Source organism: Vanellus vanellus, assembly GCF_965231255.1.
Source record: "Vanellus vanellus genome assembly, chromosome: 27".
NCBI classification, from domain to species: Eukaryota; Metazoa; Chordata; class Aves; order Charadriiformes; family Charadriidae; genus Vanellus; species Vanellus vanellus.
In genome coordinates, this window is record NC_138932.1 from 3619896 (window position 1) to 3647308 (window position 27413).

The 27413-nt window shown below is 44.5% G+C and overlaps 2 protein-coding genes across 5 annotated transcripts; both read right to left on the reverse strand.

Annotated features, from left to right (window-relative positions):
* Nucleotides 1-6052: 6052 nt before the first annotated feature.
* Nucleotides 6053-11649, reverse strand: RIT1 (Ras like without CAAX 1). 2 transcript variants are annotated; one of them, XM_082496134.1, is made up of 6 exons: nt 11548-11649; nt 11351-11469; nt 10723-10779; nt 9714-9787; nt 9045-9236; nt 6053-8007 (listed from the first exon to the last, which is right to left on the reverse strand). In XM_082496134.1, the coding sequence occupies exons 2-6, from the start codon at nt 11442-11444 to the stop codon at nt 7777-7779; spliced, it is 648 nt and encodes a 215-aa protein (XP_082352260.1). In that variant the 5' UTR covers nt 11445-11469; nt 11548-11649; the 3' UTR covers nt 6053-7776. The 2 variants fall into 2 exon arrangements, with proteins under 2 accessions (XP_082352260.1, XP_082352261.1); XM_082496135.1 differs by lacking the exon at nt 11548-11649 and having other exon boundaries at nt 11351-11533.
* A 109-nt stretch (nt 11650-11758) lies between these two features.
* KHDC4 (KH domain containing 4, pre-mRNA splicing factor) lies at nt 11759-26276 on the reverse strand. 3 transcript variants are annotated; one of them, XM_082495913.1, is made up of 14 exons: nt 26152-26276; nt 25779-26016; nt 22701-22829; nt 22263-22342; nt 21572-21624; nt 20519-20682; nt 19863-20074; nt 19266-19326; nt 18309-18366; nt 17855-18108; nt 17207-17362; nt 16084-16196; nt 14099-14190; nt 11759-13114 (listed from the first exon to the last, which is right to left on the reverse strand). In XM_082495913.1, the coding sequence occupies exons 1-14, from the start codon at nt 26241-26243 to the stop codon at nt 12915-12917; spliced, it is 1902 nt and encodes a 633-aa protein (XP_082352039.1). In that variant the 5' UTR covers nt 26244-26276; the 3' UTR covers nt 11759-12914. The 3 variants fall into 3 exon arrangements, with proteins under 3 accessions (XP_082352039.1, XP_082352041.1, XP_082352040.1); XM_082495915.1 differs by lacking the exon at nt 11759-13114 and having other exon boundaries at nt 16084-16168; XM_082495914.1 differs by lacking the exon at nt 11759-13114 and having other exon boundaries at nt 14123-14186.
* Between the last annotated feature and the right edge of the window lie 1137 nt (nt 26277-27413).

Genomic DNA, 27413 nt, shown 5'->3' on the forward strand with positions numbered 1-27413 from the left:
ATATATTTCATTATTTCTTTTTATTTTATTATTAATATTTCATTAAAGTAGTTAGTTCCTTCTAAACTCCTAAGTCTCTTTTTCCTCCTCTGCCTCTCTCTTTGAAGAAGGGTAGAGGGGAGCACCTGTCGATCCCATCTGGGGTCCCCCAGGTCCCCAGTAGCCGATTTGGCCTAAACCATGACACCCAGATAAAGGGATGTGCCCAGTGCTTCAGCTCTTCACACGTGGCTCTGCACCGGGGTAAGAGCATCACAAGCTTTTCACCGGGCGCAGAGTGGAGCACCCTGCGTGCCGCCTCTAGTGCAAACACACCACAGTTAATGCTAAAAAACAAATCGCTCTGACTTCACTCTGGGACAAAGATGAAAACGATCAAACTGCAACAGCCACTGGTCCCATCACCTGGTTCACCAGCGACTCTCGGCTGTTTCGGTAGCCCTGAGAAAGGAGTGACCGAAGCACTCATGAGGTTTAGTTAGCTTGACCTGACTCCTGCTTTGGCGGTTCAGTTCCACTGTATCGCTCAATGATGGTGTTCGGAGAAGGTGCCAAACACAGGAAAATATCAGAAGCCACTGAGATTCCGCAAGGAGTGATCCACGTGGCTTTACATCCATTGGAATCCAATGCCCAGTGACTCAAGACGCAGTGGTTTATCTAACACCTGGGCTTGCCCTTAATTACATTGTTCTCTGCACTGCAACTGATTGCGGTGTTTAACCACTTTCAGTTATTTATCATGGTAATAACTGCGGTTATTAGAGCGGTTGGCTAAAACTGCTCGGCCAAAGCACACAGTTGCCGATTATTTTCTACTTACTGTGCAAGACGTGAAAGAAGATCTCTCTTCATCCTTCCCTGCTTGGCTTCTGCATCACATGCCTTTAACAAAAGTCCCATTTCAGGTTCTTATACCATTTGGCTGAAACAGAAACAAAAGAATTTGCATAAGAAAAAGAAAAAAAGTCAAACAGAATGGGTTTGACAAACCATGAAAAGAGAAACGGTTTTGTGGAGAGCATGGAAGCTCAGCTCTGACTCTCTTCCCACCTCCCTTCGGTCTGGGTGCTTGTGCCATTTCAACCAGCAGGATTTTGTGCTGCACAATTGGGTCTTTCCTCCTCCGACAGCTTCTGCCTCCCCTAATTCCCTGGAGGAGCTCCTCGCGTTGCCACGGCAATGGGATTCCCTTTTGATGGCAGACACTGGCTCAGGGCTCTTTTGGTATTGCCTTTGAGCAGGCAGGGTCAGGAATCGCTCTGTCTTCTTTCCAAGCCCCAAACACGGGATTGTGCTGCGAGGGAAGCAGCTCCCACCAGACGGGTCCCTCCGATGGGCTCCAGAGCGCCATTATTTCACCCTCATTAAAATGCCACAACTAGATCTGGAGCGTTCGACGGTCATTCCACCACGCTGGACAGCCCGCAGGGCCCTGGCGTTAACACTGTTATTGTTAAAACTCGAGAAGTCTTCACCAAGAACTATTCAAAGTCGAGTCAGTCCCTCTCGGATCCTCCAGCGCCAGAGCCACCGTGCCTGCTGACTGCGGGTCTGTCACACAGCACCTGCCTGGACGTCTGCGAGCGCTCGGTCTGAGCTCCCGGTTTCACTTCTGTACTGCAGAAAAGTCCATGATCCTTGGGGAGATAATTCCCCTATCGGGCCAAACAGGAAACAGGACAGGAAAGGAAAAACATCCCAAGAAATTAGTAGGACATAAGGAAGCGGCAGAAAAGGCAACACCAAGAAAAAACACAACCACACACCGCAAACAAACAAACAAACTAACAAAAAACAACCCAAACCCCAAACCCTCAAACAAACCAAACCGACCCCCCCCCCCTTACGATCTTGCACAAGAGTGCTCCCTTCTTCCCACCATGGCCGGGCCCGGATAGACTGTTTTCAGCCTACATCAACACAGAACCTGTTGCCTCACGTACATCAGTGTGTTAATTCATCTGAGCCTGAATTGCAAATTAGTCATCTCAAAGGGCTCAGTAGCCACTGAGGGATACCCCATTAGCACAGAAGAAAAGCATCCAGCAGATGGAAAAAAAAAAAAAAAAAACAAAACAGATGTGTACCCAAAATAAATGAGAGTGTGGGGAGTGTGTCGTCACCCCCCACTCCCCCCACCGGAGGCGCAGGGACACCGGGCACGTGTGGGCTGAGGGGGGTGAGGACACATTCATCTCAGCTGGGACGGGTAAGGGCTGGACCCACCTGCACCAGATCGGTAGATTGAGATGAGATCTGAGGGAGAAATTGTTGGCTGTGGGGGGCGCAGGGTGCCCCGAGAAGCTGTGGCTGCCCCATCCCTGGAGGGGTTCAAGGCCGGGTTGGACGGGGCTGGGAGCACCCTGGGCTGGGGGGAGGTGGCCCTGCCCCGGGCAGGGGGTGGCACTGGATGGGCTTTAAGGTCCCTTCCAATTCTAGCTGTTCTGTGATTCTATGATTCACTCCTCCAGGCTTGTGACACAAACGTTGCTGCTTTGATTCAGTGGGAATTTTGGCAGGGTTGTTTTTCTGTTCTCAGTTACATGTAATTAACTTCCACGTGCCTTAAATGTTAAGAGTTTTGCGTTTTCGTAAACAACAACTTGTTATCTCAGCAAAAAACTGACCTGTATTTACAGCAAGGAGGCATTATAGTTTTGCATTCCCATAATGAAATCACACGAAGTAAATCTGTATCAGCACCACAGAATATGGGAAAGACTTTCTTAGTACAGAGTAAACAGCAAAATTTGCTGAACCACACACACACGCTATGACAGTGTTAGACACTTCTTCGTTGAGATTTCTTCATTCCTGGTGATGGATTCACTCTTTGCGGGCAGATCTCGGCAATTACAACCTTAAACGCCTTTGAGCTCGGCTTCGGGGAGGTGAAACGCTGTAAAGCTCTCTTATACGTGTGACACCATTGCGAAGTCCCAGCAACCCGTGTGCACGGCCCCCACTTCTTCGATCCGTGAGGTAGTTGTTATTTAAAGGCTCCATTACAGTAAGCTTTTATATAAAACCCCACTCCTGTAACTATTTAGACGACAGATAAATGGCACTCAACCATCATGTTGGAGAAAGAATTGTAGGAATGCAGTGGCAGGAATTTTTTCATTCCATAGATTTGCTCCCGCCCTTTAAGAACGGGGTCACCACTGAGCAGCTTCTGGATTTCTAGGGAGAAGCCTAAAAAACTACGCTCATAGTCATCTGCTTCTAACAAGTTAATTAGAGGTCTTCCCCTAATTCGTCTCTGGATCCTACCACAGTACCTACATACTTAGGAATTTTCAGTACGAATATCTGCAAAGTAATTTGTTTTGGTCTATATTTGAAAGACACGTAGCCAAAAAATATGCAAGAATAGCCCTTTTCTTTTGGTGTAAATTATATTTCCTGTATTGAATGGAGAACACAACAGAGATGTAGCAAAATTATGGAAGAACTGCTACCTGTCACTGAACACACTCAAATGCGCTGACTTTGGGTAAACTGGCCCAATCCATAGAAAACACCACCACCAGCAGCACGATCAAGGACAGCGCAGCGTTAGGGGTAGCTCTGCTTCAGCTCTTTCTTCCGTATATATTGACGGATTAAGCGGGGTGTGTGTGTGTGTGTGTGTGTGTGTGAAACAGCTGGTGAACTGTATTTGGGTATTTTGTATCTCACCTCTTACTCTTAAGCAAAGCTCTCCTGGAATAAGGAGGAACTCTGAAAAAGGATCTCCAAAAGGAGCAAGGTGACACCATTCCCAGCAGAGGAGTTACTGGGAAGCCCCGACAGCATGCGCGGTAAGGGGCAGTGCTGTTCAATATATTCTTAACTTGCCTGCGAACGGAATGAGCTGTCACGCTTTTGAGATACTAGAAGCTAAATAGACCTGGAATATTTCCTAGCAGGCTTAGAGAGAAGCCGTACGGTTAAATGACTGGATGAAAACTGCACAGAGAAAGGAAATAACACCGCCAAAGCCTTCACCATTGTATTACATACTACTACTTAAAAAAATACCCTCACATTATTTGATGTTGCTAAAAACACCTTGCAGGTCTACCAAATTTTCATTAATTTCCAGTTTTTCAAAGCTTCTCGGACACAAATCAGCTTCCAAAGTGTGCTTTAAACTCTCTTCTAACCATCAGCTAGGTGGTGATGGGCAAAGACATTCCTCCTGTGAAGTGGACAATCAGGGAAGAACCACAACATCTGCATGCCACTTTATGATTCACAGCTGTCAACCGCAGAACATGTTGAACACAACTATGTAAGCATTAACCTTCTAGGAATCTTGTGTTTGGTCCAAAATTCTAGTTCAAGAGGCTTTCTCAGGAGCACAGAAGCGGGTGAGACCCATCAGGCTGTAAACCAGGGGAAGACTTTTCTGCCAACTCATCTCATTTGACAGCAGAACAGATAAAGCTGTGAACCCAGTCAGGGACCATATTGCCACAACCACTGCCGTTTCAGCAATATCTCTCCAGACTCGAAAAACGCACAGCGGAGTTCCTGCCATGAACGAGCCGGCCCTTGTTAAGAGGTGGGGAAGCTGCCCCCGAATACCCAGCGAATGCTCGAGGAGACATTTCTGCCATGCGCAGGAGAAACTGAGACACTCTGTGCCTCTACCACCAGATTGTCATTCACATGATACTGCAGGGAGAGATCCCCTCTCACCCAGCGCAGGTGATGCCATTGGCCTCTTGGTAAGTCACAAAGCCAGAGTTATACCGCAAATCTGGCTACAGTATAAACACCTCAAGGGAAGGAACAACTACAGCTACTCCAAAGCCCCAAAGGAGCCTGAACCCAGCTGCTTGCTCCTATTACAAAATAATGAAATGCAACCGACCAGCGCACAGAGCGATGGAGGCAATAGCAAACACCAAGGGATTACTCTGGCCCATGCCCAGTGCTCAAGTACCTGGGCAAAGATTTGGACACTTGCCCCACGCAGCTGCTATTGCCCTCGGAAAGTCAACACACCTTACACGGAGCACACAAAGGTAAAAGCAATGCAGTTCCAAAGCGTCCAGATCGTATTTAAAGGCTTTAGCACCAGACTTGCATCACAGAATTTTTAGGCTTTGCAACACTTAAACATAACGTACCAACTCCTTTTTTGTCAAGCAAGATAAGCATCTTCCAAAATCATTTACAAATACCCTGTGAGCTTTCCTTCTTCAGCGCGCTCAGGCTGAATGGCCTTCTACCCATCAGGCTAGACACCAAAGATTGAAACATCAAATGCGAACGTTTGTATTAAAAATTATATATTGTGTCAAATAAAACAATAATTCTGTGTACAAATTTATACATGACAAAAATAAAACTCTTTTTGAATAATACTGTAAAAAAAGTGCTTGCTGCTGTTCTGATGTCATAATTCCATAAGCAACAGGCTCACAAAAGGCATTAGTAAACACTGAAGTGGCATTGAAGGCATCATGTAAGGCACAGACATGTTATTTAAAGGTAAGAATAGTCACATACAGCTTCCAGTACTGCTGACAGGTTACCTTCACATATTATCTGAAAAATTTGAATGTAGGAAGCTGACAAATGTTTTACGTTCACTTGCTGCATCAAGGAAAAGCACAGGGAAAACGCGTCATCACCATCAGGCCCCTGCTCAGTGCTTCCAGAAGGCTGGTCTGAAATAATCTGCAGGATGACAGATTCAGCGACTGCTTTTAGAGCAACTTCTTAGCTGCTGCCCCCTCCTTCTCCTCACATTTGCTGCTAAACGGTTTTCATCTGAGTTACAGACAGCACTGAATCCAAACAGGAATCATTTGGAGGGCTTTCCATCCTAAACCAGTAAATACTGAAAAGACGCATGCAACCACTCACACAGTTAACGTAAAAGTGGTCTTAAATTTGAAACAAACTGAATTATTCTCAGCCTTTTTCAAACAATCTATGTGTGATCATTGCCTGTGTAGCATAACACTGGAACACTAGAGGATGTGGGAAACAGAAACCAATTTAAATGTTTAGCTCAGCCACAAACAAAAAAAAAACGTAACCCCCCTCCAAATTACTCATTATAATTATTTTTAAATCTTACACAAAGACAATAACTCTTAAAACCAACAGGCACGGAATTTCCAGTTGTATCTTAAGCAATAAGGAGTTTAGCAAGAAAAAACGCTTAAGTTTATATATTTGCTGTCCTCACTTCTTGTACTAAGCCTTTCACGTAGGAATTTTCAGTTTTGACTGCACTATCACATGCAGCACACTAAGACTGACATTACAGATCTGATTTTTTGATCGGTAAGATTAACAGTCACTGACACAGATGATCGACGATTAACAGAAGCTACGCTACATTTAGCTCTATTAAGCGCTTTCACTCTTAAACTCAAAGATTCTAGGCACTTAGCTCTCCAGAAACTTGTTTTAACCATGTCTGAGCTACCTATGATTTGTTCCATTATTAAAAAACAAAACAACATCAGAAATCCCTCTCTCTGCTGGATTTAAATTCTGTAACTGATCTATGCATAAATCAGCTTGGAAGCAGAGAGTATCTCTACATATGGAGGGTTTGTCTCAGCAGCACTTTCTTAACCAAACCATTCTTTACTGAGCGTAAGAAAACCTGCACCTGCACTGCCTGCGTAGGGAAGGGCAGGGACGTGAGTACCTGTCAGGACTGTCGCTGTGCCCAGGTAATCGCCTCCTTCCACTGCACTGGCAGCTCTGCTTCTAAGACTGCACTGGAAGAATTTTACCAGTATTAGGGACATTAACTCTAGGACCAGATACCTCGGTATCAGTCATTTTCTCTACAAAGTAGTTACCATAGAATAATCTGAAATTGCTATGTTAGAGATTTCTACTTAATACAGATACTGGCTCCTTTTAAGACAAGAACATAAAACTGAATGTAAATAAATAAGCCAGCGCACCATTACAGCTACGATTTTTAAGTAGCAAGTCAGAAAATTCAAAGCTGTGGTTTTCTACAGCATCATTACATTACACATGCTGTGGCAACGCAGTAAATGCTATATACAGGAGGAAAATGCTACATATTCGTGCACTGTTGCCAAGTTACAGCTGCCATAGGAACCATAATTTGCTTTTTCTGACTTGTTTAGAATCCCACCTACAACACTGCTGATTAACTGATAATTTAGATAAGCTTGTACAAGTATTCCACACTACTTTTGCTGGAAAGAATCTATTCGATGAGAACACAAGAACTCTAGCACAGCTCTGTTCGATAACACCTGTACACAGCCCAGGCTGCTAGTCACGACATGCACTTTGTAAACTACTTTTCAGCACGACCTCAACAAGCCGCTTCTCGTGATGTGGGTTACTGTTCCAGAGAGCAGCAAAATTTTCTTGTGCAAACAACTAGGGAAAAAAATAATTAAGTTAGGTTGGGTAGAACTTCAGCAATATTTTACACAATTCAGTTTCCAGTACTCAGTGACTGAAAACAAACATTGGAAAGTGCAGGGACATAAACCTATCAGCATTTGTAACCAACAACATACAAGGAACATCTGCTGGATCCAGTAAAAAAATGACAACAAACAAAGTACAACTGTTACTGTGTGTTAAGTTAAATATCCAAAATTAAGGGAATATCATTCTAAACAAAAGTAAGCCGTAAAAGTTAAGCATTCCCTCATAAAAGTCCCATCAGGTTTAAAACACACTGTCAAAATGTTGTCACTAAACCACTTTGGTTACAAATGGCTGTTCACAGGTTTTGTTTTATTTTGCAGAGGAATTCTCTCTGGTTCAAGTGACTGAATCCTTCTTCCTTCTAAATGGTGACTTCAGTCTTTTCCACACGCTGCTTTTAGGTTTTGATTTCCTTTCCATTGCCATTACTGCTTCCTTTTCTTTCCTGCGGATTTCTCGCACAAGAGCATGAAATACATCATCAATATAATAACGGTATGCAGCTGAAGTTTCAAAAAAAGGGCAGTTGAATTCTCGTGCTAAAGCAGAGCCTTCTTCTTTGGAGATCTGAAAAATAAAAAGTTCACATTTGCCAAGAAAGAGAAAACCAGGAAGTTTCTTTACCATTTCTTGTTCTGCTTGCTCTGTAACTGCGTGCGGCACCCTCCGAGTTCTAGAACAGCTCGTTTCCACTCACCTCTAAATCTTTCTCTACAAAACTGTTTCTTTCACTCATTGCTTCTCTAGCAATGCTACACATTCATGAAACAACAAAGTCCCTTGAAAGGATGTTCTTCGCTTGGAGCTGAATCTAGAAGTTGCCTAACGTGAGAAGTCCTCAGCCCTAACCCAAGCATTTGTCAGTTTGGGTATTTGCTTCTTCCTGGTCAAAATCTATTATGTTTGTCAAACTACTGCCCAGAACCAAGCAAAACTGTTCCAAAAAACACCCAAAAGAACAAAAAAAAGAACCCCAGTCTCATGGAGGCCTTAGAAAAGCAACACCCACCGCTCTTCCAGTACTTTCCATCTCTTAGCATGGGTGTTCTACCATAACTACCATCATTTTCCTGCTACAACACACTGAAAATTCATCTAATTCCAGATATACAAACAGCACCTCTCAAACTTGTTTTCCAAAGTACGTTTCCTTTGAGTGAAGTTCTGCTTCATACTGTTTTCCCACAAGATGGTAGTCACTGTTTTCTTAAGCTGAAAGTAATTTTCCTTTCTGTCCATTCTTATGCAAGTTCTCCATTATTTCGTGCCCACTCTTAGCACACTTGCATCTGTAATTCGCACTAGTATCTGCAAGTGGTCTATGGAATGCTAAATTTCTACCAACATCATCTCCTCTCAGGAATTAAAAAGAAAAGCCCAAGACCAGCTGACAGCAAAAGCATCAACCTGAAGACTTTACTTTTGTGATGGCTATATGCATTTGGGTATTCAACACATTTTGGGTTAAACAAATACTTCCCTACTGTTCAACTTATTATATAGTAAACATGCAAAAAAATTAAGAAAGAAAATATAACCACTTGTATTACTGCATTTTACAAAAGAAATAGCTAGTCATTGTGAGCCTCTTTCGTGCCATTTACCTGCCGGAGCTGTGTCAGATCAGATTTATTTCCCACCAGGACCACAGGAGTGTCATCGGTGCGTCGAACACGATAGATTAGCTGTTTGAACTCACGAACTTCATGGAAACTGCGCCGGTCTGTGATTGAATAACAGATGATAAATCCCTCGCCAGCTCTCATGTACTGGTCTCTCATGGCCGTAAACTCTGCCTAGAAACAGACAATTACATTTCAATTGCACAAACACAATCACTTTCTAATGTGCTCAGAATGGGAAACACAACATGCATTCCAAAAACAGCTGCATAGGAACTCTGTAAACAAGCCCGTCATCTATCTTCTCATCCTGTTAGATACTACATAGGCTTGGGATTAACACCAAGTTTCCCTCGCCACAGAAATCATACCAATATAACTTTTATCAGCCAATATGTACTGCTTGTCGATCATGAACAGCAAGGTGCAACAGAGAAAGCAGTGCATGAAACCAGAGTACTGTCTAAGCTGCCTAAATGTAAACGGTATGATACTGATGCTATAAGGAACACGATACTTAAAAGAAATAAGAGAGCTCAAAAACCAATTTGGCAGAAAAGAGAGGCATGCTTTTACAGAATTTCTGTCTCTACACCTGACCATTATAGGCTCCTTAACATCCTCCCAATTCACTTACTATTACTCACATACCTGTCCTGCTGTGTCCAAGATATCCAGATTGGCAGGTTCATCATCAATACGTATCCGTATTTTATAAGCATCCTCTGCGAATTCATGGCACATTGGAAAGAACAAGATCAGAATACAATTGCAATATTCATTAGTCATCAATTCACAAAGAGAATGTTACACTAGAATAATATAATCTGGTAATATTACTATACTACATTAGTCTGAGCTTTGTTTAACAATAAATTAAATTTTTAATTGTCCTGGTGTGATTTAGTATCCTCCCAACTGTTTGCTAAAATCATGCTACTTCTGACAGACACGTGCCCACAACCTATACGTTCATTTTGAACACCTTGGTGGAAAGCATGGAGTAAAAGCATTACATTTTTCTCAAAGCCAGAAAATCCCTGTGATTCAAGAGAAGAACTGGCCACCACCAACTGCCATTTTCTTAAAAGTACAACAATAATTATTGTCTCCCTCTAAGTCAGAACTCCCACTCTCCAACAGTCCGCTTTCAACAAGCAGCTGGCTGGTTTCCCACTTTTCCTTTGACAGTGTTGGTTAAGGATTCCCTTACAGATGCTGCAAAAGTTATCTAGCAACACAGTAAGTTGTTAAGCACTTTCATCCCTCCCAATTTCTAAAACACAGAGCACAATTTGGCCAGACAAACTAATAGCAGAGAGCTGATCTACAGCATGGAGACTAGCTTTTTTGAACAGGCAACTAATAATCGCTTATCAGCAGTTTTTCATCCTTTTCTGCCAATGTACAAACAAATATACATAGCACACAGACTGAATACGTGTGACAGGAAAACCATTAAAGATCTAAACCTCAGGATATGTATCCCAATCCTCACAGCAGTCTCAGAACTCTTTCAATCAGTCATCTAAAGGACTTAGGTCTCAGTTTACAGCCAAATTTATAGCTTTCTTTAAATTAAGTGCTTTAAAGCAATGGACTCCACAACAGCTTAACCTGCCACGACTGGGAGCGAATAGCAAAGAGAGATTTTTCTTACCAATTGTGGGATCATGATCCTCTGGAAACCGGTGACTGATGAACTGCATGGTCATGGCTGGAAACAAAAATCAGAGTACACATTTGCACAAGCCTCGGTAAACATCTGCCGCTTCAGCATTCCGTACGCAACGTGCTCGAGCTCATTGTTTCACTAACAGCTAAAACATAAAACCACACTCGGTGCAAGGCTTGAAAGAAACACAGTAAACAAAATAAGTTAAATAACTCTGAAATGGAGAACTACGCCCTCGTCCTCAGCAAGGCACTCCGTTAGCAGCTTCAGAAACAAAGCTGGACGCGGCCAAGACTCACAGAACGGTTTGGGTTGGAAGGGACAGGGACACCTCCCACCAGCCCAGGTTGCTCCAAGCCCCGTCCAACCTGGCCTTAAAGACGCGGAAGCCGATGACACACCGTGCTCCCGGGACACCGGGGGGGAGGGGGGGGGGGCGGCGGAGCAGCGCCCCAAACCGGCCTGTTTTGCTCAAGAAACGTCACTTTGGCGGCTGCCGAGCCGAACCCCCCGGGCCGCTCGGTAGGGCCCGGCCCGGCGGCAGGGAGCCGCTCTGCGGGCCCGGCCGCCCCCCGCCGTTCCCCCCGCCCCCGGCCCGAGGAGCCGTACGCACCGCTCTTGCCGACGCCGCCGGCGCCCAGCATCACCAGCTTGTACTCGCGGGACTGCCCCGGAGCGCCGCCGCCCGGGCGGGCTGCGGAATCCATCTCCTCAGCGCCGAAGAAGCCACCGCTGAAGAGGAGAAAAGAGCGTGAGCGCCGGCAGCCGCTCGCCCGGCCCCGCACCCGCCGCCACCCCCTTTCTCCTCACCGTCAGGCACCGCCGCGCCGCACCCGACCGCCCGCGCTCAGGCCCCGGGCGGCGACACCAAAATGGCGGCCGCTCCTCCACCGCCAGCGAGCGCTCGGCCCCGCCCCCACCCGGCGCATGCGCGGTGCCGCCCACCCCTCCCTCAGCCCTGAAGGGGCCGAGAAGCCCGCGCGCAGCGGAGCCAACGCTCGCCCACAAAGGCAGCAAGAAGCAGACTATTTATACATTTATTTATAATGAAAGTATGGTTCTAATTATTTACAACACATACGAAAGACAATGTTTGTACAAGTGAGCCGGCAAAGTCCGTCAGTGTGGAGCAGCGACACACATTCCCCCTTTTCAAAACGACTTCGAGAGCTGCCCAGCGCCTCATCGCAGTCTCAGGCGTCACCTCTCCACACAAGAGAGTTCTTTCTCCACCAGCCCACCCCATGTCACGGTTCAGGTCCGTAAAGAGTCCAACAGTCCAACAACTTATTCCCAGGTTCAAGGGAAGAGCAGGGCCTGCGCGGGCTGGTGGTGCCTGCCTTCCCTTTGTGAAACCACACCGGAATGGAACGGGTAGCACAGAGCGAGTGAGGGAAGAGACGGGGCAGAACCTCCTGGGAAGGAGTTCCGTCCGAACTGCGGGATGGGAAGGAATCCAGGGGTGACTGGAGAAGATTAAGTACCAGTGCTACAGCCCCAGGCCCACCTGGGGAGCTGCGGCAAGATGAACCCATCTGAAAAACTGAGCATCCTCCCCCCCCCGCCCCGGCATCTGGCTAGAAGGAGAAGTTGTGGGGTTAGTAAAACCACATTTGAAAGAAAAAACAGTGCGGAGTTACAGGAGATGCTTAAAGTAAAAACAAATTAAGAGTTTTAGGAAACGTGATCCTCCAGTTTTTCAGAACCACTGTATATTCCTTTCCTTTGTTGAGAGTCCAAACAAACATCGAAGCTGGGGTCACCATTAGCTCAACAGGACTGCAAACGCAGTCTGACAGCAAGAATGCTCAATAAAATATGAACATCAGGTGTAGAATGAAGTCAGTGCGACTGACACTTTCCATTTTTAAGTTATCCTGGAAAAATGGGAAATGCAGACCAACAGGCTTCCCTAGCTTCTCTTTACAGTACTTCCCCCATTGTGTAAGGGACTAGCCCTGTCAGAATACTACTTCAAATATTCCTTTTATAATCGACAAATTCACTGCAGAAATAAGGATTTTAAAAATAATGGAGCCCTTTTGAGGGGGAATACCGAACCTTTAGCTTCTGCAAATGTAAAAACAATGTGTATTTGCAAAGTTCATTCTGTAATATACATGCATTATTGCTAGAGGGAAAAAAAAATAAGATGAATGAAAACTCTTCTGCAGCTTTTATGGTGCCATCCAAAATGGCATCTGTTGTTTAGCGCGCTGTTGTGATGAAGGGTACTGGTATCCCAAACTCCATCCCTGTGAAAAAGTACTTGCGTTTTTATGGCCACCATGTTCCTCCTCTTCATCTGACGAATCTCCAGCATATGCCACTAATCCAAAGCCCTTTTCTGCAGTTTTCATCTTCTTAGCTTGATGATCTAGGAGGGGAGAACAAAACAATCCCCCCAGCCCCCCAAGAAGGAAAAATAAAAATAAAGAGATAAAATGCCCCAAAACGAGTTAATAAAAAAGAGACGTTAATTGTAAATTGTTAGTTGGACACCATTTTGAGGTCACAAGGCCAATGGTCATCCAAGGTCGAAGGCCACACGAAACAGCACCAGCAACAGCACATGTGATCCATCAGAACCATGTAAGAGAACAGAGAAAGAAGAAAGAAACACACAAAAAAGTTAAAGTTAGCAAATGGGTCTAAGCGATGGCAATTTCACCGTTAAAGAGATAAATATGTAAAGAAAAGTAGAAATTTTGTTCAAAAGAAAGCTTAACAGAAGAACAATCTCTGGTACCAGTACTGCAGAAAAACTAAGGTTAAACAGGCTAAACTAAGGTTAAACAGATGTACCTGCAGACCTGAAAGGCACTAAACTACCAGGAGAGTTAAAATGATTACGTTTTACCAAGTTGCAAATACTTGATGTATGACACAGCCCTGAGATGATGAAATCTGACAGCACTTCTGTTGTTTGCAGACATGACTCAGGTCTGTAAATACACACCTGAACCGTAACTCCCACCGATACTCCTTAGTGCCTCTAGAGGTAGCTGCTCACAGTGTAAAGCCACGAGATCTGTGTTACACAACAGTCCTATGAGATTCTGTGCCTCAGCTGACTGATGGGTCAAAAATACCCATCTTTAGTCCTTCACTTAATTACACTCTCCACAGTGATACAGATATTTACTAAAGTTTTAAGAGAAGCATCATGTGTGTATAATTACAGACCACATAAGTGATTTCAGAGCAGTGCAACATGACCTGCTTTTCACTTTAACAGTGCGGTATAAAGAACAGCCGAAAAAAAAATGAATCACCTATTTAGAACAAATGTTAAGACCACTGCAAACTCCTTTGGGAAAGGAAACTTGACTTACAAGTCTATTTTATTCATTGCACTCACCATGGTTGCCTGGTAAAGAGCCCGCACCATTTCTTTCTTCAGATTCCGATTTCATCCCAGTGACAGGAAAAGCTGGCGGAGGCATCAACTGCCTATTTAAACCAAGGCAAGCCCTTATTTTTTCTTTTTTTAAAACAAGCAAAGTGTCAACAGTAATAGCAAACAAATTCATAACTCAGTCCTCGACCTGAGGAGTTTAACTTTTACTTGCCTGACTAATCTAGTGGCCTTCTACAGTGACCGCATCAGTTGACAAGGGAAGAGCAACTGATGTGACCTACCTGGACTTCTGTAAGGTCTTCAATATGGTCCCCCCCAACATTCTTGCCCCAAAATCAGAAAGAAATGGATTTGACGGACAGGCTATTAGATGGGTAAGGAATTGGCTGGATGGCCACATCCAAAGAGTTACAGTCAACATCCAAGTGGAAACCAGTAACAAGTGGTACCCCTTAAGGGTCCATACTGCAACCAATACTATTTCATGTCTTCATCAATGACAGACAGTGGGATCAAGTGCACCCTCATCAAGGTTGCAGATGACACCAAGCTGAGTGGTGCAGTCTATACATTAAACAGAAGGGATGCCAGCCAGAGGGACCTTGACAGGCTTGAGGAGTGGGCCTATGCAAACCTCATGAAGTTCAACAAGGCCTGCACTTGGGTCACAGCAAGCCCTGGCCAGGGAAAAAGGGATTGAGAGCAGCCCTGGAGAGGAGGACTTGGGGATACTGGTGCATGAGAAACTGGACACGAGCCAGCAATGTGCACTTGCAGCCCAGAAAGCCAATCATGTCCTGGGCTGCATAAAAAGCATGACCAGCAAGTTGAGGGAGGCGATTCTCTCCCTCTCCTCTGCTCTGAAGACCCCACCTGGAGCACTGCATCCAGCTCCAGGGTTCCCAGCACAAGACACGGGCTTGTTGGAGTGGGTCCAGAGGAGGGCCGCAAAAATGATCTGAGGGACGGAGCACCTCTCCTATGAGGATAGGCTGAGGGAGTTGGGGTTGCTCGGCCTGAAGAAGAGAAGACTCTGGGGAGACCTTACTACGACCTTTCAGTACCATAAAGGGGCCTTATAATTATGAAAGATGTAGAGAAACTTTTTACCAAGGCCTTTAGTGACAGGACATGGGTAACGGTTTTAAACTAAAAGAGGGCAGATTTAGATTAGATACAAGCAAGAAATTCTTTCCTGAATGGTGATGAGACACTGAGTTTCCAGAGAAGCTGTGGATGCCCCATCCCTGGAAGTGTTCAACATCAGGTTGGACAGGGTTTTGAACAACCTGATCTAGTAGAAGATGTCCCACCTCACAGCAGAGGGGGACAACTTGATGATCTTTAAAGGTCCCTTCCAACCCAAATCATGCTTTCAAGTAAAGTGCAAGCCCGAGAGTTTTGTAGCTCAATGAACTGGAGTGCATAAGGAAAAGTAGTGATGCCTGATGAATTCAAATAGCTATGCTGAACTTAGGACTACATGCAAGGTGGAGAACACAGAAAACTTTACCAATACCCTTGATGATAGTCCATTTTGTTTTCTGGTCATTATGAAATACAAGTAAATCCTTCCCTGAAACTTCAGACTGCAAAATTTCAAGCTTACAACTTTTTCAGATTTATTTTAAAATTGAAATAATTAAAAGTGTAAGTGCTAAACTTTTTCACAAGAATATCCTGTTATCTCAAGAAGTTGGCAAAATACCAGACCCAGACAAAGTAAGAGCACACAGACTCAAACGGAGTGGAAATTAGGCTATTTTCATTGTGTAGCATGAAAAAGTAACCCTTGCATCCCTTCTTAAAAACGTAAAACAAACAACAACAGCAAAAAAAAAAAACAAAACAAAAAACCCCACAACAAAACAAGTAGTCCCCCCCCAATGCCCAAGTCAGAGAAAAGAACATGAAACAGATCATTTCTCAAGTAATCTTTCCATCAGAATCAGAAGAGACCTGAACATAATCCCTTCATCACTCACCTGTCCCTCTCTCTCTCCTTTCCTGAGGAACTTGCTGGCTTGGAACCGGCTCCATCGATTTCACTCTGACTGGAGAAGCCTGTACCTAAATTAGTCATATGAATGGGTCCATGCTATGAGCAGAAAAACACACGGCATTAGCAAATCTACAACTACAACATAAGCTATAGCTCCTTAATGATAATGACAGGAAACCCAACTTTTCAGAGCATATTGCCAACTAGCTGAAGAAATCACTAATGGCCATTGTTAAACAAAATGCTTTCTCCTAAAAAATACTGAGGGTTATGTAGTAAGAAACATGCCTGAGCACCAATATGGAAGACACCTGACCACCTACTCCATCTTTTCAGCAGTGTGGGCCAGTAAAGATAGCTGCTTAGTTCACAGATCAACTTACTACCTCCTCAGTCAGCTAATTCTGAATAGTGCGTAGACCTTGTGCCACAGTAAACTCTGCTCGAGGTACTAATAATAGGTCTAACATATAGGCAGTTCCTTATTGTCTCTAGGCAAAGCTTTTATTATGGGTTTCTGCCTGTAAGCAGGGGTGTATCATCAGAGAAGGATTTGCAGAAACTCCCTTTTCTCACATACAAGCTTGAAGAACTCAATTATTTTTATTAAAATCAACTGTTTAAAATTTGCTATCTAAAAAAATAACAAAATTAATCTCTTAAAATTAGGTTTCTTGAAATCCTCAAGTGCAACCTGCAAGAAAGGTAAACAGGGAAAATCTGGAAGTTATTACCACACTTCCCTCCCACTCCTCAAACAAGCCCACCCAGAAGACCCACAAAAAACCCAAACAAACTCCCAAATAATCTCCCTTTACACTCATCAGTAACATGCTGTTGCCATCTCTTTGACCTGAAGGCACCGCTATTCTTCACAAAAGACTGAGGGTGTGGAAAGCAAGCTGCCAATGAATCAAGTCACTCAGAATTTAAGAACAGTGCATCCACTCAAAGAGACCAAAGCGTGGTCTCCATGTTTTGTAACAATTGCTGCCATCTGCCAAAGGTCTTGCATGACCGTTGCCAAATAAACTGCGCTAATAACAATCTCTTTCCAGCCAAGTTCCATTTTGGTGAATGAAGTAAAATTGTCGATTTTATTCCACCTGATATCCCAGCAGTCCTGACTCTCTCTCATCCGGTAGTTCCTCAGTGAAGCGCCTCTTTTGACCTTGGGGATGGGGTTGGACTTGTGGCTGTGTACCAGTCGGCATGGTTGTTTTTACTGGGGCAGCAGGAAGAAAAGGACCGCTCAGTGGACTCTGATATGCAGAAGTTGGAAACAAAACACAAGAAAGTTTGATAATACGCATATAAAGTATTAATTCAATGTAGAGTTTCACACCTAGAACACACAACTAGTATCTCTTTGCAGAACCTAAGAGAACCTAAAAGGAAATTCACAACTTAAAGCAAGTATTTAATTTATAGAATGCTTCCACCTCAAACTAATCACTGTCTGTAACTCAAGCTCATTGTACAACACAGCTGCATCACAGACCGTGATAATGCTTTTCATAAACAAGTGACCACCCCCTGCAAATATCCTGGCTATGATATGAAAAATGCAGTATGAAGCAGCCATACCAACAATTTAGTTGCTTAGACAGAAGCATCAGCAAAGTAATAACAAAAAAAAAGATGCCCCAAAGAAGAATTCACCATCTGGAACTACTGCAAGTATTTTATCATTAGCAAAACAACAGTTTAGTAAGTTGACAACTATAGAGCAAACAAATAATCTGTGTCAGTACCTGGCCGGTGCTGGCTGGAGGCTGTACTTGAGATATTGGGTACTGGGTTGGCACAGGTGGAACTCCTGTAGGTAGTGTTGTTAAGACTCCGGGTGCCAATGGCACTGCAGGTGGTACTATGCCTGGGACACCGTATGCTGGCTGAACTGGTTGTTGAGGAGGGGGAACAACAGGATAACCAGACTGATACCCATTGGAAGGGTAATACGATGGCTGGGAAGGTACGCTATTTATAGCAGCAGGCTGCGTGAAGCCTGGTGAGAGAAAGGGAGGAAAGAAAGGGTCGTCTTTAATTTAGCTAGAGTCACAAAAATATCATATTTAATTACCAAACGTAAAAGAAGCTGGACTCCTTTTCAACTGAAGGACTTAGGTAAATAAATTCCACAAAACTAACTGTAAGTACAGCTCTGCAGAATGCAATTCTAAAGACTTGGTTATTGCTAACGTTTACCTGCCAAGGGTACTGCAGTAGTTATCTGATTCACAAATCGGGAATATTCAGCATGAACCTAAAAAGAATTTTCAAAGATTAGATAATAAACTTCTATTGACTATATTAACCTTCTGCAGGCAGAAGGCATCTTACACTGCAACCCCATAAAACTGTAAGGGGACTTTGATTACAGAACATACCGTGCACAAAGACAGCAATAATCCAAGTATAAAAACTGAAAATAAAAACCCACCGACCAAAATCACCACCAAAACCCTACTGAACATCCCACTAACCCTGCTGGTCTGTGTGACAGATTTGTGTAAAATACAGGACAATCTTTCACAAGAAATAGTGGGAAACTAATTACTTCAGTAGAGACAAAATACCCAAAGTCGAAGAATCTAAAAGCTTCTGTATATTTTTCCAAAGACACTCTGTAGCCCATACTCAATTATCAATACTAACAGGAAGACTGTCTCACGGGATTTCACTCTATTTGCATTCATATAATATTATTGCATTAATATAAGAAAAGCTGAGAAATTAATTTTCTGCGTGTACATGTGAGAGATTTTCTGAAATGTTTTTGGTACAACAATCACTTTAGGAAAGATAAAGCAGACAGCATGGCTCTGGACAACATTCAAAGCCAAAGCAAGGGAAGCTACAGCAATCAGAAGAAAGCAGGATTCCTTTATGCATACAGTTGGACAATCCCCTGCCCCCCTCTCCAGCTCTACTCAGGAAGCATTTGCATATTTTCCCCCCCAAAATTCTACTACTACAGCTCCATCCTGAGAAAAGCTTATTCACTGTACAAAAATTAGACAGCAGTACTTAGAAGGAAAAACCTATTAGCAAGTCAGAACACATGGACAATTTTTGAGAGCGTAAAAAAAAAAAAATCATGAGCGAGGCACATGCTAAAGCTACAACAGACTCTGAAATCCCATATTTGTAAGAGCTACTTACAGTTTGCAATAGATTCTCACACAGCTTTTTAGCAGCTGCCAAACCTTCTGGCTTTGGGTGACTGAAAACATATACAAAAAATACCTCATAAGCACAAACGTTTCCGCCAAATTTGGAAGCTACTTCTTTCATCAGCAAGTTGCTGTCAGATCTTATCCCTTTAATGAGTGATCAGTCACCTCAACAGGACTCTAGCAGCTCTGCAGCTATCTACCACAATTGCAAACAAAAGCAATGAATATTTTCTACATGAAAATTCAGGTTAGTCTAAATACTGCAAGAAAGGAGCCCAGAACACTGACCTGATTGGTCAATGCATTTTGTAGTCTTCCCTTAAAGCTCAACATTGCAACTTGAGCCCAAAAAGAACGCAGCTTTACTGTGTTCCCAATAAAAGTAGTACCTTATGGGTCGAGTATCACTTTATACCATATCACTATCTTTATCGCTTTAGAGAGATCGCTATTAAAATGGAAGTCAGCTTCAAAACCTATTTCATTTGCACTAAGTCAGTCAGAATTAAGAATTCCCCATGTCGATTAAACATTAAGCTACATTCGTGACTGGGATTTTTTTTTTTTTTTTAAATCCTCATACCTAATATAGATGTACATGGGTTCAAATGCTTCTCTGCCCGATGCTGGTTCTATGCAACCTGAGCCTTTCCCACGAAGAAAGACTTTAGCACCCGTTTCAATTTGAATGTGCTGCAAGTAGGAGCAACCAGGGCCTTCCACCTTCTCCTTCACATTAAAGGTAGGTACAGCATGTTCCAGACCAACAAATAACTTGTCCTGAACATAATGCATCTGTAAATGTAACAGTAAAAGCTTTATTATTTCACTCTAAGAATTAGGATGTTCATTTCACTGGAGGCCAGAAACCTTATTTCTATGGCAGTCGGAACAGTGAAGTGTTGGATGGCACAGTCAGTCCTTTGCTCTTCTGTAAGAAGGACTGCTCTCCCCATCCCTTTTCTTTTAGGAGGCTACTGTCATCCAAGTCTCACTCTTCAGACTTGGTCTGATTAGTCCTCCACTTTTCACAACACACAATGGGTTTTTTGATTTTTTTTTGGGGGGGGGCGAGGGGGAGGGGGGGGACTGCTGCTGGTGGTTTGTTGGTTTTGTGTTTTTTTGTTTTTTTTTTTTTTTTCTTCTTCCACATAAATAGCACATTACATGTATACTTTTTAATATGTAAATCTTGTAGTCAATGATATTCAATGAAATTCACATAAATGAATTACTCACCCCTGACTGGAATGGAGGTTTTTGGCCAACTGCTGGAGACATCTGAGTAATAGGGGCTGGCTGGTGATAGACAGTAACTGTAGCTCCGTTGAATGTCGGACTAGAACCTGTGGCTGCTTTCACTACTCCATTAGTAATTATCTCTTTAATTCGGTTAACAGCTCCTAGATGACAGAATATGAAATTCCATTTACATTTTGGCTCTTGTCAACTGCCCAGATTAACCAAATCATGAAATGAGCAGGTTACTTTCCCCATATCCTGTGATGGCAGATCTACAGGCAAAAAGATTGCATTTGACAATGACACCCAATATTAGCATTCTGGGATTGGATCCCAAAGGATGGCAACAAGCATCAGGATTCTTTCTCCACTCCCACTGTGATAAAGCTTAGGCTAATATATGCAGGTGGGCAATTTTAGCCCACACGTTTTTAGCAAATGCTAGAATCATTTACACTAGCTCCATATAGAATTTACAGCTGAATGAATGAGAAAACTAACACCTGAAAAATTGTTTACTAGCTGTGGAAATGAAGGTAGCTACAAGTGAGCAGCTTCAAGTTTCAAGAGACAACTGAGGGCAAGCCCATGACCTGATACACAGAACAAACACACGCCTGAATAGCTCAGTATTCCTTTTATTCCAGCAGGCATAGGCAAGACAGGAGTTCTTTGTCTATCTACATGGAAATGTAGATATTTCACAAAAAATGTTCCTTCTTGTATATTAAAGAGAAGGTCTCCCTGTCACACACCCACCTCAGCGTGTTATCAGTGAATAAACTCATACGTAAGAGCTGCACCTGCCTAGGAACCCTACCCACTCCTCTCACTTTCCTCAGTCTATCAAGTTTTATTTTCATGACTAATGCAGTACAGAGCACCTTAGGTAGTTCTGAGCAGAGATCTTAACATCAATGTTTAAATGGGGTCTGTTATCAACACTGATATATTTATAGTCCAAATCCATACTGATCATAACAAAGCCCCTCAGTAAAACCCCTTTATCACAAATAATGAGAGAAAAAGCAGAATGCTTTGTAAACTTACTGTCAACCAATTCCCGTGTCTGACCCTGGACATGAAGATACAAAGGACGATCTCTGGAAAGCAAAGGTCAAATATTCCATTAAATTCATAGAAAACATGCAGTAATGGATTCAATCTAATTATATTACAGTCATCTAGACACGTTAAGTCTACCATAAAGATTTTAAATACTCTTCAATAAGGAAGTAAATACACATTCATTGAATATCACAGTGCTCTGCAAAGCTTCTGCTTTGCACTGAAAACTAAAAAGACTCAGAAATTATTTACATGATGACTTATTGAAGTTATACTGGTGAAAACTTTGCTTGTCCATATGAAAGGTTAACTAACTAAAAGCACTGAATCTATGATGTATTAGCTCTTTATAATTGGAAAGTTGCCCATTCTCAGCAAAATGTCCAAGAGATCCAGTATAGCGTTCAGTCAGAAGACACAGTTCAGTCCAGTCTGCCACTTTTTATTTTTAATTTCACCCTATCAATACTAAGCAGGTAGGGAAGCAGCTATGCAGTCAGTCCTATCATAACGGCAAACATATTCCAAACACTCAATAGTCAATTTGCTCTGGCAGCCAAAGGTGACACTGCTCATGGAAAACAAACCAAACAAAACCCCCACCACTTAGCCACCCCATGAGGAAAAAAAAAAAAAAAAAAAGCAGCAGAAATCCCAGAAGAGAAATACAAACCCGGGTCCCACTTTTGCTTTCTCTTCCGCAGTCATGAATCTCCCTCGAGTAGACACAGCTGCTCCACTCAGCCGACTTATCTACAAACAATTTAAAAACCCCAGTGACAAGTTTACCAATAATAAATGAAGCACACACAAAAACCCCAAAGTGGTTCAAGCTATGCTGCTGTATAAAGAGACCAGAAGACATTAATAAAGTGGTAAGAGAACGAATGGTGCCCGCTAAAGGATACCAGCTATGCTACCCTACCTCATCTTCTGACATTTTATTGAACAAACCAATAAACTACTAAAAAAGTGTCTTAGAAAACACAGCGAGTTTTGTAAAAAGAAGAAACCACCACAGCATATAGTTTATTACAAGCTCTTTTAACCTTACAAACAGGTACAAACGTGCTGCCAAGCCTAACAAATCTGACATAGATCCTGTACATACCTCATCCTGAGTCTGTCCTCTTGTCAACAGGTTTCTGCACGTGAGGGGGACATCATTGATTTCTACCTCTGCCACCACGAGGTCATCTTTGCTTTTACTTGTAGCCGGACCTTTTCCCAGAGCCTGCAGCTTCAAAGACAACCATTGCAAAAGACCAGTGGTTGGAAAGCAGAGATAAATGATGTAACAAACAAATTGACCCGAGTGCTCCAGAGGTGAATATCCTTTTCATTCTCCCCTTTCAGCTGTTAAACACAAAAGCTTTACAAATATTAGCAGAAAGCCCTTTATCCTACCTCTTTGCAATCTTGACCCCAAATAGAAAGCTGGTTTTATCTTCAGCACATTTTAATATAATAAGTAATAACTGTTTCTGTCCTATAAATGGGGAAACAGACGAGCAGTACAGTTGTTCAAATGGAAACCAAGGCATCTTACACTTGAACTGGCATGTCTGACAGACATCTGTGAGACTAATAAAACATGTAATTCATACTTCTCTCAACTCCCCTTATACAGACATAGAATTTAGAATTTCTGTTCAAGATCTAAACTCATCCACACTGACTCCCTCCCCTCACCTTTTTAAAAAGGGCATAATATTTTTTGTCAGTACGTAAGCACTAAAAAAGAAAAAGCAACGGAGTCACAGATTCAGAAGATGTGGCGGAAGAGCTGGAGTTACAACACAGACTTTACAGCTTTTTCCATATATACACAGTTAGATAGTACATCCTTCTAAAAATTCTGAAATGCTTTTGAGGACATAAACATAAGACAAAAGTCTACAAAGAGGGAACTTTCCAGTAACACCCAAAAGGTATCCATCCACTCTCATAAATACCACATGAGGCATGGCACATGCATGAGAGCCAGAAGGCAGCTACAGAGGGACATCTAATGCATTGTACACACATTCTATTTCTCTGTTCCTTGCATGCTTTTTCTAACAAAAAAACCCAAACAACTACCTTCATTAACCTCCAGGCTCCCTAATTTCCATTCGCTCACAATCTGAAGTGCCCTCAGAGTTAATTACTCTGGAAATATCATCACTGAACATTTCCTAACAAAAGCAACATATGCAATAAAACAAAACAAAACAAAACCAAATCCCATTTGCAAATTAATTAATAGCTTAAGTGGTTCCCACAGCAATACAATTTGCCACGGGATGCCAGAAGGCCACCACAGCTTATGGAGACACCAAAGCATCTTCCAATTTTTCGGTGTATCAAACTGCCAGTCAGCAAATAGACTGGTCTCACTACAGAGGAGACTACCTGAAACCAAGCCATGTGTTCAACACTGACGATTTCACATCCTCAGGAAGATGTAATGTCTTGAAAAGCAGACACCATGTTTGTGCAGCAAACAATACGTGAACTCACCTAGGATTGCTGAGCAGCAATCAAAAAAACACTACTAAACTACTAAAAAGGCTCTAATGATCATTTTGGACGCAGAACCTACAGAGAACCAATTACAGTGAATATGTGGCAGGGCACATTTGCCACTCTTTCTTATATTATCTGTGAATGAATCCAATGACAAAAAGAACACTCATTTTGATACTGCCTCAAAAGGCAAACTCTTACAACATTATTCGCAGTCCCACCAACACTATGCATGTGAAAAAGAAGATACAGCACACTGTGAAAGCATACTCTTCTGGTTAACTTTACATTTGAACAAGTTGGGAAGGAAACTTGAAACAGCCTCCTAAACTCAGCTCTAGGAGAGGCTAGTAATATGCAGAAAAGCAAAGTTACTTAAACTAGAAAACAGGCTTTGGATTACATTTCACGGAATCACAGAGTTTTCAGAGTTGGAAGGGACCTCTAGAGATCATCTAGTCCAACTCCCCTGCTAACGCAGGATTGCCCAGAGCACATTACTCAGGACTGCATCCAGGCAGCTCTTGAAAACCTCCAGAGAAGGGGACTCCACAACCTCCCTGGGCAGCCTGTGCCAGTGCTCTGTCACCCTCAGCGCAAAGAAGTTTTTCCGTGTATTTGAACGGAACTTCCTGTGTTCTAACTTGCCCCTCGTCCTGTCACTGGGAACCATTGAAAAGAGCCTGACTCCATCCTCCTTCAACCCACCCTTTAGATACTTGTATGCCATAATAAGGTCTCCCCTCAGCCTTCTCCAGGCTAAAGAGTCCCAGCTCTCTCAGCCTTTCCTCTTAAGGGAGATGCTCCAAGCCCTTAATCATCTTAGTTGCCCTTCGCTGGACTCGCTCCAGCAGTTCCCTGGCCCTCTTGAACTGGGGAGCCCAAAACTGGACACAGTATTCCAGTTGTGGCCTCACCAGTGCAGAGTAGAGGGGGAGAATGATCTCTTTCGACCTACTGGCCACACTCTTCCCTGTGCAGCCCAGGATTCCATTGGCCTTTTTGGCAACAAGGGCACATTACTGGGTCATGGATAATTTACTGTCTACCATGACCCCCAGATCCTTCTCCTCAGAGCTACTTCCCAGCAGGTCCCGCCCCTAACCTCTACTGGTGCTTTGCATTCTTCCTCCCCAGGTGCAGGACCTTGCACTTGCTGTTGCTGAACCTCATTAGGTTCTTTTTGCCTTAGAATAGAAAAGTTCAGTCGGAAGGGACCTCCAACAATTGCTTTGGCCAACTGCCTGACCACTCCAGGGCTGACCAGAAGCTGACCAAGTGGTTTCGAACTCGAACATATGGTTCCTACTAACAACTTGTTTAAGCATGAAAATAATTTGGTCTCATGTTTTACACTGCCTGTTTTATACAGCTGTATTACTTAGAAAATACTCCACAAAAAAAGTTTATCTTGCTACAGATCACTTTGGTTAAGCCTTATGGAAGAGCGACAGGACTGACCTCACACCAATGCCACTGTATTCTGTTATTCTGAGCAAAAATTAAAGGAAGGTTTTCCATTTTTTGTTACATACTTCTTTAGGAAGCAAACCTCCGATATTCCCTGTCTCACTATTCCGACAAGTGGAGGTAGGCGGTCTTCACAAGACAAAAGGGACACCCACCCTCGCCCCTCACCGCCGGGCCCGGCGCGGCTTCTGCCGCCCCTGCGGGCACCCACCTTGTCCGCCGTGCTGGGCGCCGGTTTCAGCTTCCCTTTGGCCATTAACATGGCGTTGATCTTCGCGGCCACGGCCGCGGCCGCATCCAGCGCTCCCGAGGGGGCGGCGGAGCTCTCGGAGCCCGCCACCGTGGAACCGCCATCTCCACCGCCGGGAAAGGGGCGCCCGGGCAGCGGCGCCGTGCCGGGGAGAAGGAAGGCGGGGGGCGGGCCGGGCTGGTCCCACTTACTGCGGCGCCTGGGAGAGAGAGAGAGGCCTCAGCCCCGGCCTGCCCCGTGGGAGCTCCGCCGCCCGCCGCGCCTCACCCCCGCCGCGCCTCGGCCGTTCCCCAGCCTCGCCCGAGGACCCGCCGCACCCGCGTCCCGGCCTCACCCGCCCGCGGCTGCCGCGTCGCGCTGCACTCCGCCACCCGCTGACATGGCTCCGGCCCGGCTCCACCGCCTCCGCGCCACCCGCAGCGTCATTTCCGGCCTCAGGGCTGCCTCGAAACGCCCCTTCCGGGCGTTGCCACGGAGACGGAGCGACCCGCGTGCGGTGCCCCCGCAGACAAGGGGCGGGAACTGGCACCGGGAGGGCCCGAAGGGCCGCGGCGAGATGGGGCGCGGCACCTGCCCCCGCGCTCCGGGCGGATAGGCCCGCGCAGCTCGGCGGCGAGGGCGGAGCGGGCCGGAGAGCGCCTGCGTCACGTTGACGTCACGGAAGGCGATGGCAGAGCACGCGCGCTGAGGGCGCTGAGGGCAGGGGTCTCACGCATGCGCACCGTTTTTCCTGGCGGGCTGCTCTCCCGTCTCGCAGCCGGGCGGCTGACGCATGCGCACTGGCGCGAGCCACGCTCCGCGCTGCCCCCTGGCACATGCGCGCTGCGCCCACTTACCTCTTCCCCCCCCTCCCGCTGGCGGCCGGGGGAGAGGGGATTCCGCCATGTTGGGCCCAGGGGGCTTCCGCCATGTTGAGCCCAAGGGCCGCCCTGGGCTGTCGCCTGGGGTCTGCTCTGGGTCCCCCGAGGCGCACCAGGCGTGTCCCTAGGCAGGTGTCCAGGTGGTGTGGAGAGAAGTGGTGTGTAAGGGGCTGCACAGGTGCTTGTTCTCTCCCTCTCTCTGTTCAGTTTTATAGAATCACAGAATTACAGAATGGTTTAGGTTGGAAGGGACCTTGAAGATCATCGAGTTCCAACCCCTCAGCCCTGGACAGGGACACCTCCCACCAGCCCAGATTGCTCCCAGTCCCGTCCAACCTGGCCTTGAACTCCAGGGATGGGGCAGCCACAGCTTCTCGGGGCAACCTGCGCCAGGGGCTCACCGCCCTCAGAGGCAACAATTTCCTCCTGATATCTCATCTAAATGTCCCCTCTTCTAGTTTGAAGCCATTCCCCCTCATCCTATTGTGATAAGCTCAGTATCGTTTGTTCACCAAACCTAGAAACTCACATTTCCACAAGAAGGTAACTGCTTAACAAGATGTGGCAAGATAGCCAACATTTTACTGTGTAAAAAAGATATGCATGATTGTGCAGTCAAGGCTAAGCTGCAAGGTCAAGTTATGTAGACAAAGTATAATAAATTGTGAAAAGACTTGAAAGAAAGGAGCCTTCACCCCAAGACCACTAGCAACACTAGTGTTTAGGATATTAATTT

Coding starts and splice junctions, on each gene's coding strand:
- RIT1 (XM_082496134.1), bottom strand. CDS start 11,444: ATGGATTCCGCAGCCCGCCCGGGCGGCGGCGCTCCGGGGCAGTCCCGC. Junction 9,788..10,722: donor GGATCATGATCCCACAATTG/GTAAGAAAAATC, acceptor ATGAATTCGCAG/AGGATGCTTATAAAATACGG. Junction 8,008..9,044: donor ATCTGACACAGCTCCGGCAG/GTAAATGGCACG, acceptor TTTATTTTTCAG/ATCTCCAAAGAAGAAGGCTC.
- KHDC4 (XM_082495913.1), bottom strand. CDS start 26,243: ATGACGCTGCGGGTGGCGCGGAGGCGGTGGAGCCGGGCCGGAGCCATG. Junction 26,017..26,151: donor GACGCGGCAGCCGCGGGCGG/GTGAGGCCGGGA, acceptor TCTCTCTCCCAG/GCGCCGCAGTAAGTGGGACC. Junction 20,683..21,571: donor GACACGGGAATTGGTTGACA/GTAAGTTTACAA, acceptor TCTGTCATCTAG/GAGCTGTTAACCGAATTAAA.